At 51.9% G+C, this 14,553-nt stretch overlaps 1 protein-coding gene across 4 annotated transcripts in view; it reads left to right on the forward strand.

Annotated features, from left to right (window-relative positions):
- Nucleotides 1-12,999, forward strand: part of Aldh1l1 (aldehyde dehydrogenase 1 family member L1) — a 48,645-nt gene extending 35,646 nt beyond the window's left edge. For 3 of the 4 annotated variants that reach the window (XM_021639288.2, XM_021639287.2, XM_021639286.2), the window contains exons 17-23: nucleotides 2,428-2,521; nucleotides 4,334-4,433; nucleotides 5,853-5,951; nucleotides 8,356-8,521; nucleotides 10,791-10,896; nucleotides 12,029-12,228; nucleotides 12,733-12,999. In XM_021639288.2, the coding sequence (XP_021494963.1) occupies nucleotides 2,428-2,521; nucleotides 4,334-4,433; nucleotides 5,853-5,951; nucleotides 8,356-8,521; nucleotides 10,791-10,896; nucleotides 12,029-12,228; nucleotides 12,733-12,788 (821 nt within the window). In that variant the 3' untranslated portion in view covers nucleotides 12,789-12,999. Of the gene's footprint in view, nucleotides 1-2,427; nucleotides 2,522-4,333; nucleotides 4,434-5,675; nucleotides 5,826-5,852; nucleotides 5,952-8,355; nucleotides 8,522-10,790; nucleotides 10,897-12,028; nucleotides 12,229-12,732 lie in introns of those variants that run through there. The other variant, XM_060383746.1, reaches the window with a different exon arrangement.
- The last annotated feature ends 1,554 nt before the right edge of the window (nucleotides 13,000-14,553 follow it).

Consider the following 14,553-nt stretch of genomic DNA (forward strand, 5'->3'; position numbering starts at 1 on the left):
TGAAGAAGCAATTTTTAAAGATTTGGTTTACTGTTTTAGATTACGTGTGGAGGGATAGATGTGCATGAGTGTAGGTGGCCACGGAGGTCAGCAGCTTTTATCCAGATCAGTGCTGGGAATCAACCCAGGTCCTCTGAAAAAGCAGCCAGTGCTCTTGACTGCTGAGCCACATTTCCAGCCTGTGAAGGGGTAGTTTTTTAGTGCCAGTCTTTGATGTTTGAAGGGCCTCTCCCTCTTCCTCTTGGGTACCATGTGACCCGCAGTTTATCTTATTACCCACTAGAGCCTCCTGCTCCTTCTAAGTTGCTGACTCTCAAGCCTGTTATTACGTATTCTTAAGGTTGAGTGTCTCTAGCTGGTTCCTTTTGGGGGTGTCAGTGTGTTCTGTCCTTCCTTTAAGCTTTCCTGCTGGTCGGAGTCTGTCATGTGAGGGAATGGGGGCAGTTAGATGATGTTCTAGAGTGCTCCTTCACAAAGGGTTTGGTGAAGAAGAGATCCCCAACCCCTCAGCCATATTCGCCAAGTGGCCAACCCAGCTAGTGAAATGCTGCATGCAGAAGTCAGAGAGCAACTGAAAGGAGTCCTTTCTCCCCTCTACCACATGAGTTCCCAGCTTTACGCTCAGGCATTCAGGCTTGCCTCAGGCACCCTTATCCACGAGCTATCTCTCAGGCTTTACTGTGTTCTAGTTTTATTATTCTTAGGTCTGAGATAAGTTCACCTTTCTCTTTGACCCTAGAGACGCAGGGCAATTCCAGAGTTTTAAGGATTGTTGTTCCTAAAGCTTCTCATTGCCCACGTTACCATCAACGTACCCAGCCATGTATCATTGTGTCAGGGTGACTGCAGCAAAGCCACGAAACAGGGCATTTCCCTTACGATGCATGCTGTCGGCAGGTGGAGCGCCACAAACTATAGTCTTGTTGTTTGGCAGGCTGAGCCAGGAGGGTTGCTGTAAGTTTGAGAGCCTGGGCTACATAGCAAGGCCTTGTTTCTCATGCTTGCTTGCTTGCTGTATGCCCAGGAAGGCATCTCTGTGTATCTTTTCCTGGGTTTTAGTGGGCCATTTGTTTTCTTACTGTAGTGTTTTTTTTAAATGCTTTTGCATATTTCAGATATGAGTCCTTTGTCACATCCATCTTTACAAACATCTTCTTCCCTAAGCAGTGATTTAACAGTTGTGTCAAATGGAATTAGCATCGAGGTCAGCAGCTCCCGGGTTTTCCTCCCAAATAAGCTGGCTGCATGAAGTGTCCATTTTTCCAGAGTATGGCCCTGGGATTGCAAGCAGGGACCAGGGCTGGTGAAGAAAGACTAAAAGCACCTCTTCAGAGGTGTTGGATTGGAGAGGCTCTACACCACCTGAGCATGAGGCTGAGCAAGCTGAGCAGGATAGATGGCTCTAGGTTCCAGGGAGCCTGGCTGGAGGTGCAGATTTAGGAGATGACATACCTAATGGCCTTTGGAGGTCTGGCCATGATCAGCTGAGGAAGCCCTGTAAACTAAGATGTCTGAACCGAGGACCAAGCTAGCCCCGGGTGTCTGAAGGTTGCATAAGCCATGAAGATGGGAAGGAGCGGTCAGGGATAAGAACAAACCATGAATACAGAAACCAAGCCAAGAAAGAGCCTGGGGGCTCTGGGGAGGGGTTTCTACTGAGCCTGAGAAAAGGCAGCTGTAGGGCAGCCCACGTTGCATCTCGCTGAGCCAGGCCACAGACGGACACTAAGGACTTGGCATTTGCCGGCCTGAGAGGTCTGAAGGAGGGACGGGTAGTGTGGGGAGGGCTGGAGCCCAGCAGCGCAGGCAGCCAGGGCAAGACGCGAGGCTAGCAGCGTCCCAAGGGTGGGGCTCTCAAGTCTGGGATGCTCCTTCATGGACCACCGCAGTGTCTACTCTGCCATTTGAAAACCACTGAGTTTAGGTGAGCTTTAGTCACCCCTGATTTCCACATTTCATGCCAAGTGCTGCCATGATGAAGTGCTGAGACTGGGGGTTTGCTCATCAGAGAGCTGTGGTTACAGCCCTGGGGGGTTGCAGGGTGGCATCCTCTGACGCCTCTGTCCCTGACTTGAAGATGCCACTGCCTCTGTGCCCTCGCGTGGTCACCTCTCTTGTAGATCTATGTCCTGATGTCCTTTTCTCATAGGGACACCGGTCACGTAGGGTAGGATCCATCCTATGACTCCTTAGCAGACCCTGCCTCTAGGTACACTCATGTTCAGAAGCAGGGTTTAAGCACTTTAGCATTATAATTTGGAGGGACGTTATTTCAGCCCCTAGGAGGGCAAGCTCCCCCTCCCCTCCACACGTGGGCTACCATGTAGAGAGCATGGTGTGGTAAGCTCTGGTGAACATGTGAAGGACAGGTGACTGCCTTGCTCAGACCCCGAAGCCTCCTTGACTTCCTCACCTCTCCTACCACAGGCTCGCCGGTTGGCCAGAGAATCTTAGACCACCCCGACGTGAGGAAAATAGGGTTTACAGGCTCCACAGAAGTGGGAAAACATATCATGAAAAGGTAGGTGGGGCACAGGGAGGACAGGTCACCCCAGCCAACGTGTCTGCGAATAAATGATGTATCCCATAAGCTGGGTCCTGCTTCTTGGGTTTTGGTGGGCCTAACCACCTCCAGCAGCCGTGTTGATACAGATGCTAAATTTCCACAAGCCCTTGAGAGGCCCGTGGGTCTGATCAGCGGAGGCCATACGAGCCAGCAGGATCCTGGTACCATGCCACCTCCAAAGCACAGCAGTGCCAGAAGTCAGTGGATCTGATGAGATTGCCATGAGTATGAACTAGACACCAATTTTTTTTAAGTTTTATTGTTTATTGTGTATACAATGTTCTGCCTGCATTATGCCTGTAAGCCAGAAGAGAGCACCAGATATCTTTATAGATAGTTGTGAGCCACCATGTGGGTGCTAGGAATTGAACTCAGGACCTTTGGAAGAGCAGCCAAGTGCTCTTAACCTCTGAGCCATCTCTCCAGCCCTAGACACCACTTTTAAAACCTCAACACACACACTTTTAAAATATACTCATTCACAACTTTGATATTGATTACAAGCTGACCTGGCAATGTTTTCCTGATCCATTAGATTAAATGGGACCTATTCTAATTGGCTTTCTGTATCTAAGTCAATTTTGCCTGTGCTGAATGTGTCCTGCTTTACACATACCTAGCCAATACAAGTGTTCACACCATGCTTACCCTGTGTTAGGCCTGGACGTCATGGAGAGAGCTGTGGGTGCAAGAGGATAAGAACAGCCTCTGTGTGTACACACTGTTGTCCATAAGAAGCCTCAGCGCCTGAGAGCGTTGATACCCACAAGGCTCTGAGTCACCTGTGGGCAGTGGTGGAGCAAGGGAGCCTTCCGCTTGGGTGTCCTGAACAAGGAGACTTCTTCTCACAGGCCATGCTTGGCAACTTTTTTTTTAAATTAATTTATTTTTTTATTAATTATAGTTTATTTAATCCCAACTGTAGCCCCTCCCTCGTCCCCCTCATTCCACCCTTCCTCCATCTTCCCCACCCATGCCCCTCCCCCAGTCCACTGATAGGGGAGGTCCTCCTCCCCTTCCATCTGATCCTAGTCTATCAGGTCTCATCAGGAATGGCTGCATTATCTTCCTCTATGGCCTGGTAAAGCTGCAACCCCTCAGGGGGAGGTGATCAAAGAGCAGGACAATCAGTTCATGTCAGAGACAGTTCCTGTCCCCATTACTATGGAACCCACTTGGACACTGAGCTGGCTTGGCATCTTCTTGAGGGTGGCATCACTCAAGTATGATTCTTGCCCATGGACACATCTGTGATTCCCAGCATCTTTCTGCTTGGCCATTAAAAACATGAGATGTCCCTCTCTGGCCAACATAGCTGTCTGGCCACAGCTACCCCAGCTGAGGGATGATTCCCTTGAGGTCATACTCGATGTGCATTTCTGGGGTACCAGCTGTGCGCTAGGCACTGAGATGTCATAGGAACCGGACAAGCACATGCTGCTGTAGGGAGGCCTGCCTTCCCCCAGATGGAGCCATTCATAAATATGCAGTGGAGGTGGGGGTTTTATATGGGAGGATCAGAAAAGGACCCTAAGAAGGGTATGGAGTGGAGCAGAGGAGGACACTAGTGAGTGTGAAGGGCCAGGCCTGGGCTGGGTGTTAGGGGGACTAGGAATGGGCCCAGTGACAGGAGGTGGCAGCGGTTGTGGGGAGAAGGTGTGTCTGGTTGCTCTTTGTAATTCGTCACACTCTGGACCTGCCTTATCCCCACTTGTAAGGCCCTGTGTTCCAGGCCACCTGACAACTCCACTATTCTGTTCCTTCCAGCTGTGCCCTGAGCAACGTGAAGAAAGTCTCCCTGGAGCTGGGTGGGAAGTCGCCCCTTATCATCTTTGCTGACTGTGACCTCAACAAGGCTGTGCAGATGGTGAGGCTGGGCCTGGGGCTGGGGTGGGTGGGAACAAGATGGGAGGAAGCGGAGGGAGGCACCCAGGCAAAGGCAGAGAGATGGGCGTGGGGGATCTCTCGGCAATAAACGGTTAGCATCATGTGTATAACCATCCACAATGTCACCCCAAGCATAGGTAACATAGCAAGAGGCACCCTTGGGGCAAGGATGACGTGTGCTCCCCACAATGTATTCCCGGCATGTCCTAACCATCCTACCATTGAGCCAGCTGCTCAGATTGGCAACTTTTTTTAAAAATTAACTTATTTTTTTATTAATTACGGTTTATTAAATCCCAACTGTAGCCCCTCCCTTGTCCAGGAGCAGGCTCGCCATCTCGGCACGTGTAGAAAGCAAAATATCCCTAGATCTCTTGGGCATGACTCTGTTGACAGCCCCAGCTCTGCTGATGACCCTGCACACATGCCCAGCTCTCCACCCACTCACTGAGCAGCCACAGGCTAGACCTCAGCACTGCCATCTGCACAGGGCGAAGGAAGAACCTATCTGTGGTGGCCTCTTAGATTGGCCTCACTGAGGGCTGCCTGTGGTACACGCCATGGGAGTGGTTTTAACGTTGGTTTCATCACTCATACCTTGGTCTCCTTTCCACTCCTATGAAAACACATCAGTCAGGGCCATTCCTCCAGGTATCCACCTATCTAAGCAGCCCGCCTAAGCCTCATTCTGCCTTGGAGGAGGCCATGCCACCCAGCATAGTCCTGAGAGGGAGTCCAGCCTCGCTCAATGGGAAGCTGAGGGAGGCCAGGACCTTGTTCATGTCCCCCCTGAGCCTAACAGCCCAGGCTCTTGGCTCAACGCAAGCTGCTGCTGCTGCTGCTGAGCCTTGCACACTGCAGGAGGCCTATGCCAGCTGTTGGGCTGTATCATGCAGGCCAGGAGAGCTGGCCTGGACTCTGCACCCCTCCCTGGCCTCCTGCAGCCGGCGTCTCAGCTGCTAGTGTAACCTTCAGGTTTCCTGTACTTCCCTGGAGTAAAAGCTGAGCCCTGCTCTCGGCTCTGTGATCACATGCAGCCTGGTACCTTTTGGGCCACCCAGTGAACCGACCTATGGGCTGGGGCGGGGGGTCCAGGCAGGCTCAAACTCACCCCATATTGTTCTCTACTGTTTGTTGTGTGGCAATGGGAGTGAGGTCTCTAGAGCATGGCTTCCTCTGACTGCGTGTCCTCATTTCCCACTGCCACCTCTTGCCTCCACAGGCTAAGGATCGCACAGGACTTATGTGTCCTGTGCTGGTCAAACCTGACCCATGGGAGGAAGGCAGGATGCAGGCACACCCCCTCTCCCCTGAGGAGGATTAACAAACAGTCCTGGTGGGCACTAGGGCAGAAGCACTGTGGAGATCTGTGACCTGGCATTTCTGACCTTCTCTGAAGGGCATGAGCTCCGTTTTCTTCAACAAAGGGGAGAACTGCATTGCAGCAGGCAGGCTCTTTGTGGAGGACTCCATCCATGACCAGTTTGTGCAGAAAGTGGTAAGTTCGAGGCTGGAGTCTGAGCTGGAGGGGCGGGCTGCAGGAGAGGTGGTGCTGAGTGAGGAGTGGCTGGGCACCTCTCCTTGGGTACAACCTGCCTGTTCAGACAGTCCTTGGGGAACCCTCTAAGACTTCAGCTCAAACTGACATAACCAAAAGGGCCTGTGGGTTTAGGGTATCTCAGTGGACTAATGCTTGCTCAATGTTTGGTATTCCATCCTTAACACCACCAAAAAGGAGCATTCTCCAGAAATAGAGCCAAGGGTAAGGATCAGGTATACAGGATTCACAGGGTTAACTCATTAGGTAAGACCATAGGAGTGAACAGAAGAAGGCAGGACAAAGAAGAGGACAGTGAGGACATGGCCTCAGGACAGCATCTCTGGAGAAGGAAGCACCCTGTGCTGGTACCCAGAGTCAAGAGGCCAGGCTTTGTGCCCAGGCCACAGTATTGGGCAGTGGTTGCCCAAAGCTGGCCGTGGAGTAAGGGGTTGGGGGAGGCTTCTGCCAGCTCACAAGACTGTCAGCAGTAGCCGGTCAGAGCCTCTGGGGGACCTGGGGAAAGTTACTAGGATACATAACAAATTCCCAAAGGGCCAACTCAGGATGGCTTTGGGAACAAAAGGGTCTTCTTGGCCCCCTAGGGCTGTTTTGTTTGTTTGTTTGTCTGTTTGTGGTGCTAGTGTGAAGCTCAGGGTCTTAGCTTCTGAGATTACTGCTGTGTCACTGAGCACTGGCCCCAGCAAGGCATGTTTCTAATGCCTGACTTCTGGGTTTCTCTGTGGATTGGCTTGTGACCAGCTTCATCATGTGAGAATGACATTTTTCTAAAGCCAGAGAGAGAAAAATTCCAACTGTTGGTATGAAGTTATGGGTGAGACAGGTCAGCCCAGCCAGAGCCCCACCCCCACCCGTCTTTAGTCTAGACAACGGTGTCTAGGTGACGGCATCTGAGAATGGAGCTGCCCTTGTGACAACTGTAAGCCCATCCTACATCCCGGAGATCAGGCAGGAACCCAACAGGAGTGTACGGGGGATGCTGAGAGGTGGGGAGTCTGCCACTTTACCTACCCTGTGGCTGGGAACCTTAAAAGGATGGGGTGACACTGCCATTTAGGAGCACTTCCTGTGGGAAGGTCTGTGTAATAGAAGACCTGAGGGAAAGGATTCATATGGAAGAAAGGTTTGTCCTTGCTCATGGTTTCGGAGTGCGAGGTCACTTGGCCCCCTTGCACTGGGCCTGTGGTAAGGCAGAGTTATCATGGGAGTGAGCGCACAGCAGAGCAAAGCACTCACTTCATGGCTCTGGGAAAAAGAGAGGGAAGTGCTGGGTCCTGATATGTCCTTCAAGGGAACAACTCTAGTGACCTTACTCCTCCCTAGTATGTCCTATCTCAAGGTCCCACCACATCCCAATAGCACCCTCCCCCAGCCTGGCAACCAAGCCTTCAACATATGGGCCTTGGGAGGACACCAGTGCCAAACCAGAGTCGAAAGGTGACAAGGACCGGAAAAGACGGGGCGGCTTTGCTGTGTAACATATAGCATACAGTACCTGGTAGCTGAGTGCACCAGGCTCACAGCCCATCCTGACCAGAGTGAGCCCTGAGAATGTGGGTGGAAACAGCTTTGCCTGAGCTTAAGACTCCAGGACAGGAGCCTGGGAGCCAGGCCACACAAGAAAGAGCCTGCAGCCGCTCTCCCAGAGGCAAACAGATCTGTCTTGTTGGACACTGATTCTGTTTACCTTTATTTAGCTTACGTCCTGACTCACTTTTTAAAAACAGAGTAGTATTTCATGTGCTTGTCTCTCCCACATGTGTGTACATACACTGCATGATTCGTATCCACAGACATCAGAAGGGGGAATGAATTTCCTGGAACTGGAGTTGCCGATGGCTGTGGGCCTGTGTGTGTCTGGGTACCAAACCCTACTCCTCTGCTTTTAACCCATGAACCATTTCTTTAGCCCCTGACTCATTTTCTGTCTCCCTACCACCCCAAGCTCCAGAGTCATTAGATCACCCCCCACTATCACACCCTGGTGAAACCGCAGTAAACATCTCTAAACTACAAAGCCTAGACTCGCTTGAACTGGCTGAGGACGAAGGAAGGCTTCCTGGAGGAGGCCGTTCCCAGGGCATTTGTTGAAGCTAAGGAAAATGAAAGCAGAGATAAGCAGACTTGAGCCTTGGAACCCTTCTCTCTGTTCAATATCTGTCCCTGAGAGTACGATAGTAGGTAGGTTTGGAGTGAGGCTGGAAAAGCCCCGTTAGCTGGGAAATGGTCTTCACACTCTTCAGGGACCTATGATCAATACAAAACTGTAAAGATGTCCCAGTGTTGACCATCACAGGACGCTGTGGTAGTCATGAGCAGGACCTGACTCGAGGACTCTCTGCAGGTGGAGGAGGTGGGGAAGATGAAAATCGGCAACCCCCTGGACAGAGACACCAACCACGGCCCCCAGAATCATGAGGCTCACCTGAAGAAGCTGGTGGAGTATTGCCAGCGAGGTGTGAAAGAAGGGGCCACGCTGGTCTGTGGTGGGAACCAAGTCCCAAGGCCAGGTCAGTCAGAGTTCTCTGAGTCACTTGGGTAAACTGAGGCAGCAAATACTAGGCCTCTGGTTTCTGGCCCAGCCTTAACTGGGTACAGCTGAAGGCCAAGTACCATTGTGGACAGGATCCAGACCTCTAGGTCAAATTTGGATCTTGGATATAATGGGCCTTGGCTGTTTGGTCACCCGCTGGACCCAAGCCTGGGTTGGAGAAGATGAGGACTCCAGAACATTCCTCAATGCTGGTGTAATCTGCTGTGCAGGGTGTTGCTGTTCGCATCACTCTACCATGGCTCCCATCCCCTTTGACTTGATTTCAAGGTCCTCCGACTCCTTTGGTTTCTATTTCGAACAGTTGTTTTGTGGTGCTGTAAGACTTCTGGGGAGACACAAACTAATGCCCACTCACCCCAGATAGGGCACCAGTGATGGACCAAAAGACACAGACCTATCCACGTCTAGTTTAATGAGCCAGTGAGGGCCACCTACAGGAACCTGAATGGCTCAACGGCAACTACCTCAGAGCCTGGGCAACGACTCCCAAAAGCTTCATCCTGGAGCCTCCACCTTACAGACTCCACCCTGTGTTTTCTCCCTCAGCAGCTGTCATGGCTCAGTGAGCAGGTGGCAGGGGCCTTATGTCTCTTGTGTCAGTTACTTGAGTGTTCTGAACCTCCCTCCTCCCTGCAGGGAATATTTTAGTTCAGAGGAAATAGCTAGGCATCAGGTGAACATTCCACAGTGTCCCTCCAGTGATGGCCAGCTGCCCTTAGCTGGGGATGAGCCTTTGTCTGGCGCAAGCAACCCTTGAGATGGTGCAGACCCTCACAGACACATGGCTCAGGTCATCCACCTGGAGCTCTTGACATAGCCAGCACTAGAAACTTTCACCTGCGTGGTCCCAGGCACTTGGCTTCAGCAATTATCTCACTGCCTGTGTTAGTTACTTCTCTTTCGCTGCAAAGAAGCCATGACCAGAGCAATTTACAAGAGTTTATGGGGAGTTTACAGCTTCAGAGGGTGAGTCCATGACCGTCCATAGTGGGGAGCATGGCAGCGGGCAGGCAGTTATGACACTGGATCAGTAGCTGACAGCCTCTACCTTAAGACAACAACTATGAGACAGAGAGAGCTAACTGGGAATGATGTGGGCTCTTGAAACCTTACAGCCTGCCCCAAATACATACCTTCTTCAACAAAGCCACACCTCCCTAGCCTTTCCAAGCAGTTCCACCAACTAGGAACCAAGCACTCAAATACATGAGCCTGTGGGGGTCATTCTCATTGAAACCAGCACAGTGTCTGACCACAGACACACTTGCTTCTCTGAAATCTCCCATCCAAACCAGGAAAGCAGAGGCCACAAGGATGGAGCCTTGTGCTGCCTAGCCATAGCACCGCAGCTCCACATGCTGCCTGCCTTTACTGTCTGCCTTTTACACCCTGTACGGAACCGTGCGGAGAGGAGGCTCTCATTAACAGATGAAAGGAGGGGAAGAGAGATTGTACCTCTCTGTCTGCCCTCTTGATTTGAATCCCCTCCTGGTTAAGTCTGGCACTTTGTTTATACTGCGGCTCTCCTGGACCACCACCACCTTCTGTACCTCATCTTGCCATGTGTCCCCGTGAGCCACTGACCCTTTGTTTACTCACCCTCTGAGAGCTCTTGGGTCCTGATGCTCAGCAGCGCCCTCCTACTTCAGGGGCAAGTTCCCTGACTGCCTGACAGTCTCATTTGTGAATGCTGTGACCTGCCCTTAACCCACACGCACCATCTCTTGCAGTCTCTCTGGATGCTCCTACCATCTGTATTGGCTGCTCCTCAGCTTGGCAAATAGCTCCCCGGTGTCCCACCAGGAGGACATTGGTCATTTAGCTCAAGTGGCATCCAAACACAAACTTCCTTCTGTCACCAAAGCAGTGGTTCCTTAAGGCTGGGAAGCCCTAGCAGGGGGTGGATGGCAAGGTTCGATCTGAGCACTAGAGAGAGACCCAATGGGGCCAGTGCAACCCCTGAGACCACAGGGGCAGCACATCTTCTCTCTCAACTAGAAGGTGGAGAAATTTCTAGAACTCAGTCAAGAACAGGGCAGATCAGGGCTGACTCTTTTTGGACATTTCTATCTGGAAGGCAGAGAATGAGCACCTGGGTCTATAGTGAACCTGTTAGAACCAGAGCCAAACAGAATGCTGTGTGAGCCAGGCCCTAGCCAGAATAGGGAGGAGACTGTCAGGGACCTATACCTCCTACCTACCTCAGGCCCCTGTCTCCCCTACAGGCTTCTTCTTCCAGCCAACCGTCTTCACAGACGTGGAGGACCACATGTATATCGCTAAGGAGGAGTCCTTCGGCCCTGTTATGATCATCTCTCGGTTTGCTGATGGGTATGTGATCCGCCATGCCTGTCGGGGCCTTTTCTCTGTGTGCCTGGAGCCTTGATATGAGCTGTAAGAGATAGTCCATGACGAGAAAACTAAGTCAGCGAGGAACCTGTGCACACACAATGCCTGAGCTGCCTGCTTCTTGAAACACAGGGGCTCTAGCATCCCTTTGCTTCTCCTTCTCTGGGCCAGAGGCCAAAAGGCAATTAATTTCCTTGCATGTCCCTGCTGCCCCATGTCTGCTATGCATCTCTCTGGTATCATAGCCTGCCAGATCCTGTTCTCATGGTGTCCTGCTGAGTACTAAACTTACCCTAACCAAGCGGCCTGGGACAACTTGGGTCATACTCATGACTGAGCCCATGCTTCTGGTTGGTTGGATGGAGTAAGCCTAGCTCTGCTCTGTGCCACATCTGGACTTGCCTGATACAAAGGAAGTAGCTGAGCTCACCTGGGATCAGGCTCTCTCCCCGAGGCAGCCTCAGGTCACAGGCCAGGAGCCTGGGTCCCATAGAAGCCAGCTGGAGGTTGCAAGAATTCTCAGGAGCTAGCTTCAGAGCACACCCTTTGGCCCAGCAGTTATCCAGGCCATCGGGCTAAAGAGAGGAAGGGTCCACTCACATTGAAGGGGGCTACAGATCTTTGAATACATTTGCCTGGCTATGCCACTTTTCTGACTTATTTTGAAGGCAAAAGGACATCTTCTCCTTCATCTTTTCCAACCAGTGGTCACTGTCCGACTACAACCACCAGCTTATGATGACTGTATTAGACCTCACAGTCTTTGCCAAGCAGGCACAACCTTAGCTCTTAGGTCTGATGTCCACTGAATGCTCAGCCCACCTCTGCCCCAAGCCACCTTTCTGGACTCCATTCCTGCCTGGATCATGAGGTCCCATTCCCAGATCTGCTCTGTGAATACCCTACACCCCTGCCCCTTCTGACCTCTGCTCTCTTCTATATCGTCCCCTTCTCCAGTCTTTCTCTGGCCTCAGGTTTTTCCCTGCAGGGTCTCACAGGTGGGTAGCGAGAGATCTAGGAACTTTAGGGAGGTAGATTCTGATCTTGCCTTGTCCCAAGCCCAGAAGTGGGTGCTCTGATCGCCCCTCAGGGAGCTCTTGGATTTCCTCCACAGGGATGTGGATACCGTGCTGTCTCGTGCCAATGCCACAGAGTTTGGCCTGGCCTCTGGTGTCTTCACCCGGGATATCAACAAGGCCCTGTATGTCAGCGACAAACTCCAGGCAGGCACAGTGTTCGTCAACACGTACAACAAGACTGACGTGGCTGCACCTTTTGGAGGATTCAAACAGTCTGGATTTGGCAAAGACCTGGGTAACCAAACGCTGTCTGTGGGGCTGCTTTCATGTATTCACTCAGCAAACACCTGTCCAAGGCTACCAAGTATCAGGTCCTGCCCCTCCTGCTGGGGGGTCACGTTAAACGAGATAGCTGGTAGCTGATCAGTCCTTGCTGGGAGGGCTACTCTCAGGGCTGATATTGCTGAGACAGCAGGCAACAGTGGAAAGGATACGTGGAGTACCGTCCAGTCATAGGCACACAGGAAGGCAGCTTCCTGGCTGCCCGTAGCCAGTAGGGCACCCATCCCACTTCCTCTACCACCAATGCCGTTGGGACTAGAGAAGGTTCTAGAATGGCTGCTCGAGATCATTCCCCTGCCTGCCCTGGAGCTTGCTGGGCATGTGATTTCCCCTAGGAAAATCTCAGTTTCTCATCTGTGGAGAGAGCCTGGCTGCCCACAGGTGTGTTCCATAGGTGTGTCCCCAGAGATGAACCCTGTACAGCCACAGGTGTCCCAGCGCACGTTCTGTCTTGCAGGAGAGGAGGCCCTGAATGAGTACCTTCGGGTCAAGACGGTGACTTTTGAGTACTGAAGCCAGATCTCAGTGGTACTTCTGCTGTATGCTGTTGGCCTCCCATCAGGAAGCCCTGGCCCCACCTGGTGGCTTAACACTTAGCACTGCTCCCCTCAGCTGCTGGAGCTATCAGCCTGGACCCCTGCTGCCGACAAGACAACCCCCAAACAATCACTCCAAGCGGAGTGAGCAGTCATGTCTGAGATGAATAAAAATTGTGAGCAGGGGCCACCTGCGTTTTGTGTCACCACTCTGTCTTATGGGTGCCCCAGGATGGCCCCAGAAGTCACCCTGAGTCCTGGGCATGTATCACCACTTGACATCCAGTGAATGAGACCCCTTAGTGGGAACACAGGAGGAAATGCATGTGTTCCAAAGGCAGGAGCTGAGATGGGTGCAAGATAGGTGGAGAAGGGTAAATTTCCAGAAATAGGAAATGGGAGTTGAGGGGTGAGCCCCAGGCCATAACACAGCCCGGTCTCCTCTTCAGGGACCCAGGTCCTCTGCACTCAGTGGAGTTGAGCTGTCATGATGGCAGCCTGGAGCCTGCAGCAGGGCCTCCACCCTGCCTGGCATTTCCCTGGGCAGCACTCCCATTTTCTGCCGTCTGTATTTCTTGTCATCTTGCACCACCCGACTCAGCCAAGAGCACGGCCCCTTGCAAGGCTTCTGCCTCGTGCATGCTCACCTGGGGGTGACCGAGGCCCTCTCTCCCCATACACACATCCTGGAGGTCCCATACACAACCCAGCAGAGTTGCTGTTGCTTTGGTTTGCCAAACATGCTCATTCTCTTCTTGGCACGCCAACCATTACCACTTCTCTCCGGCTCTGCCTCTCTGGATCCACAAGTCTTTAAAGGCCTCTCTGTCCTTTCTCAACTCCCCTGGCCTGGGAGGGAGTGACCTGGATCAGCCTGCACTTGTGTGGCAAAGATTTCAGGCCTATGTGCTATCCTGGCCTTTCTCCGCACCCCTGCCCTTCTCCCAAGCACCCAACATGGCTCAGAATGACATTTTGGTCAACGAGAAGCCACATATCTAATATTGGTCCCGGAAAATGGCAGAGGATCTGAGAAGTCCTGTCACCTATGACGTCATAAGTGATGTGATGTAAACCTGTCACTCCTGTATTTGTGATGGGGCTGTGTAAACACCACTACTGGAGTATGAAACTGCAGTGGTCACAGTCGCACTGTCACTGGCCTTGTGTCCACTCAGCACCAGTATACACGTTTTTAAAGATTTATTATTCGTTTTTTTTTTTTTTTGTCTGTGTGTTTGTGTGTAGGTGCACATGCATGCAGGTTCCAGAAGAGGGTATCAGCTCCCCTGAAACTGAAGTCACAGGCAGTTGTAGACTGACAGACATGGGCGCTGGGAACAAACTCAGGCCATCTGCAAAAGCAACACGCTCTAAAGCCATCTTTCCAGCTTTTGCAGTCTGTGTGTTCGTGTGTATCTGTGTGCATCTCTGTGGGTGTGTTAGTTGGCTCATCTATCAGGTGCATGGAGTGATGTCGCCAGCAGATCATGTCCAATGAGTGACCTTGACATTCTAGATTACATGGGTATGCACTACTGTGACACGCACAGTGACAGTGCCTGACAGCATAGTTCTCAGATCAGGTGTGACATAGGACAGTAGACTGTATGAACCGCCTGTGTGCACACTGGTAGCAATGGCAACCACTGTAGCTGGGTGAGTGCTGCATGCCATCCAGGCTGCTAAATCCTCCCTCTCCACACATTTGTATTGTGCATGCTACGGTCTAGTGAAGGAAC

This window comes from Meriones unguiculatus, chromosome 5 (assembly GCF_030254825.1).
Source record: "Meriones unguiculatus strain TT.TT164.6M chromosome 5, Bangor_MerUng_6.1, whole genome shotgun sequence".
Lineage (NCBI taxonomy): Eukaryota > Metazoa > Chordata > Mammalia > Rodentia > Muridae > Meriones > Meriones unguiculatus.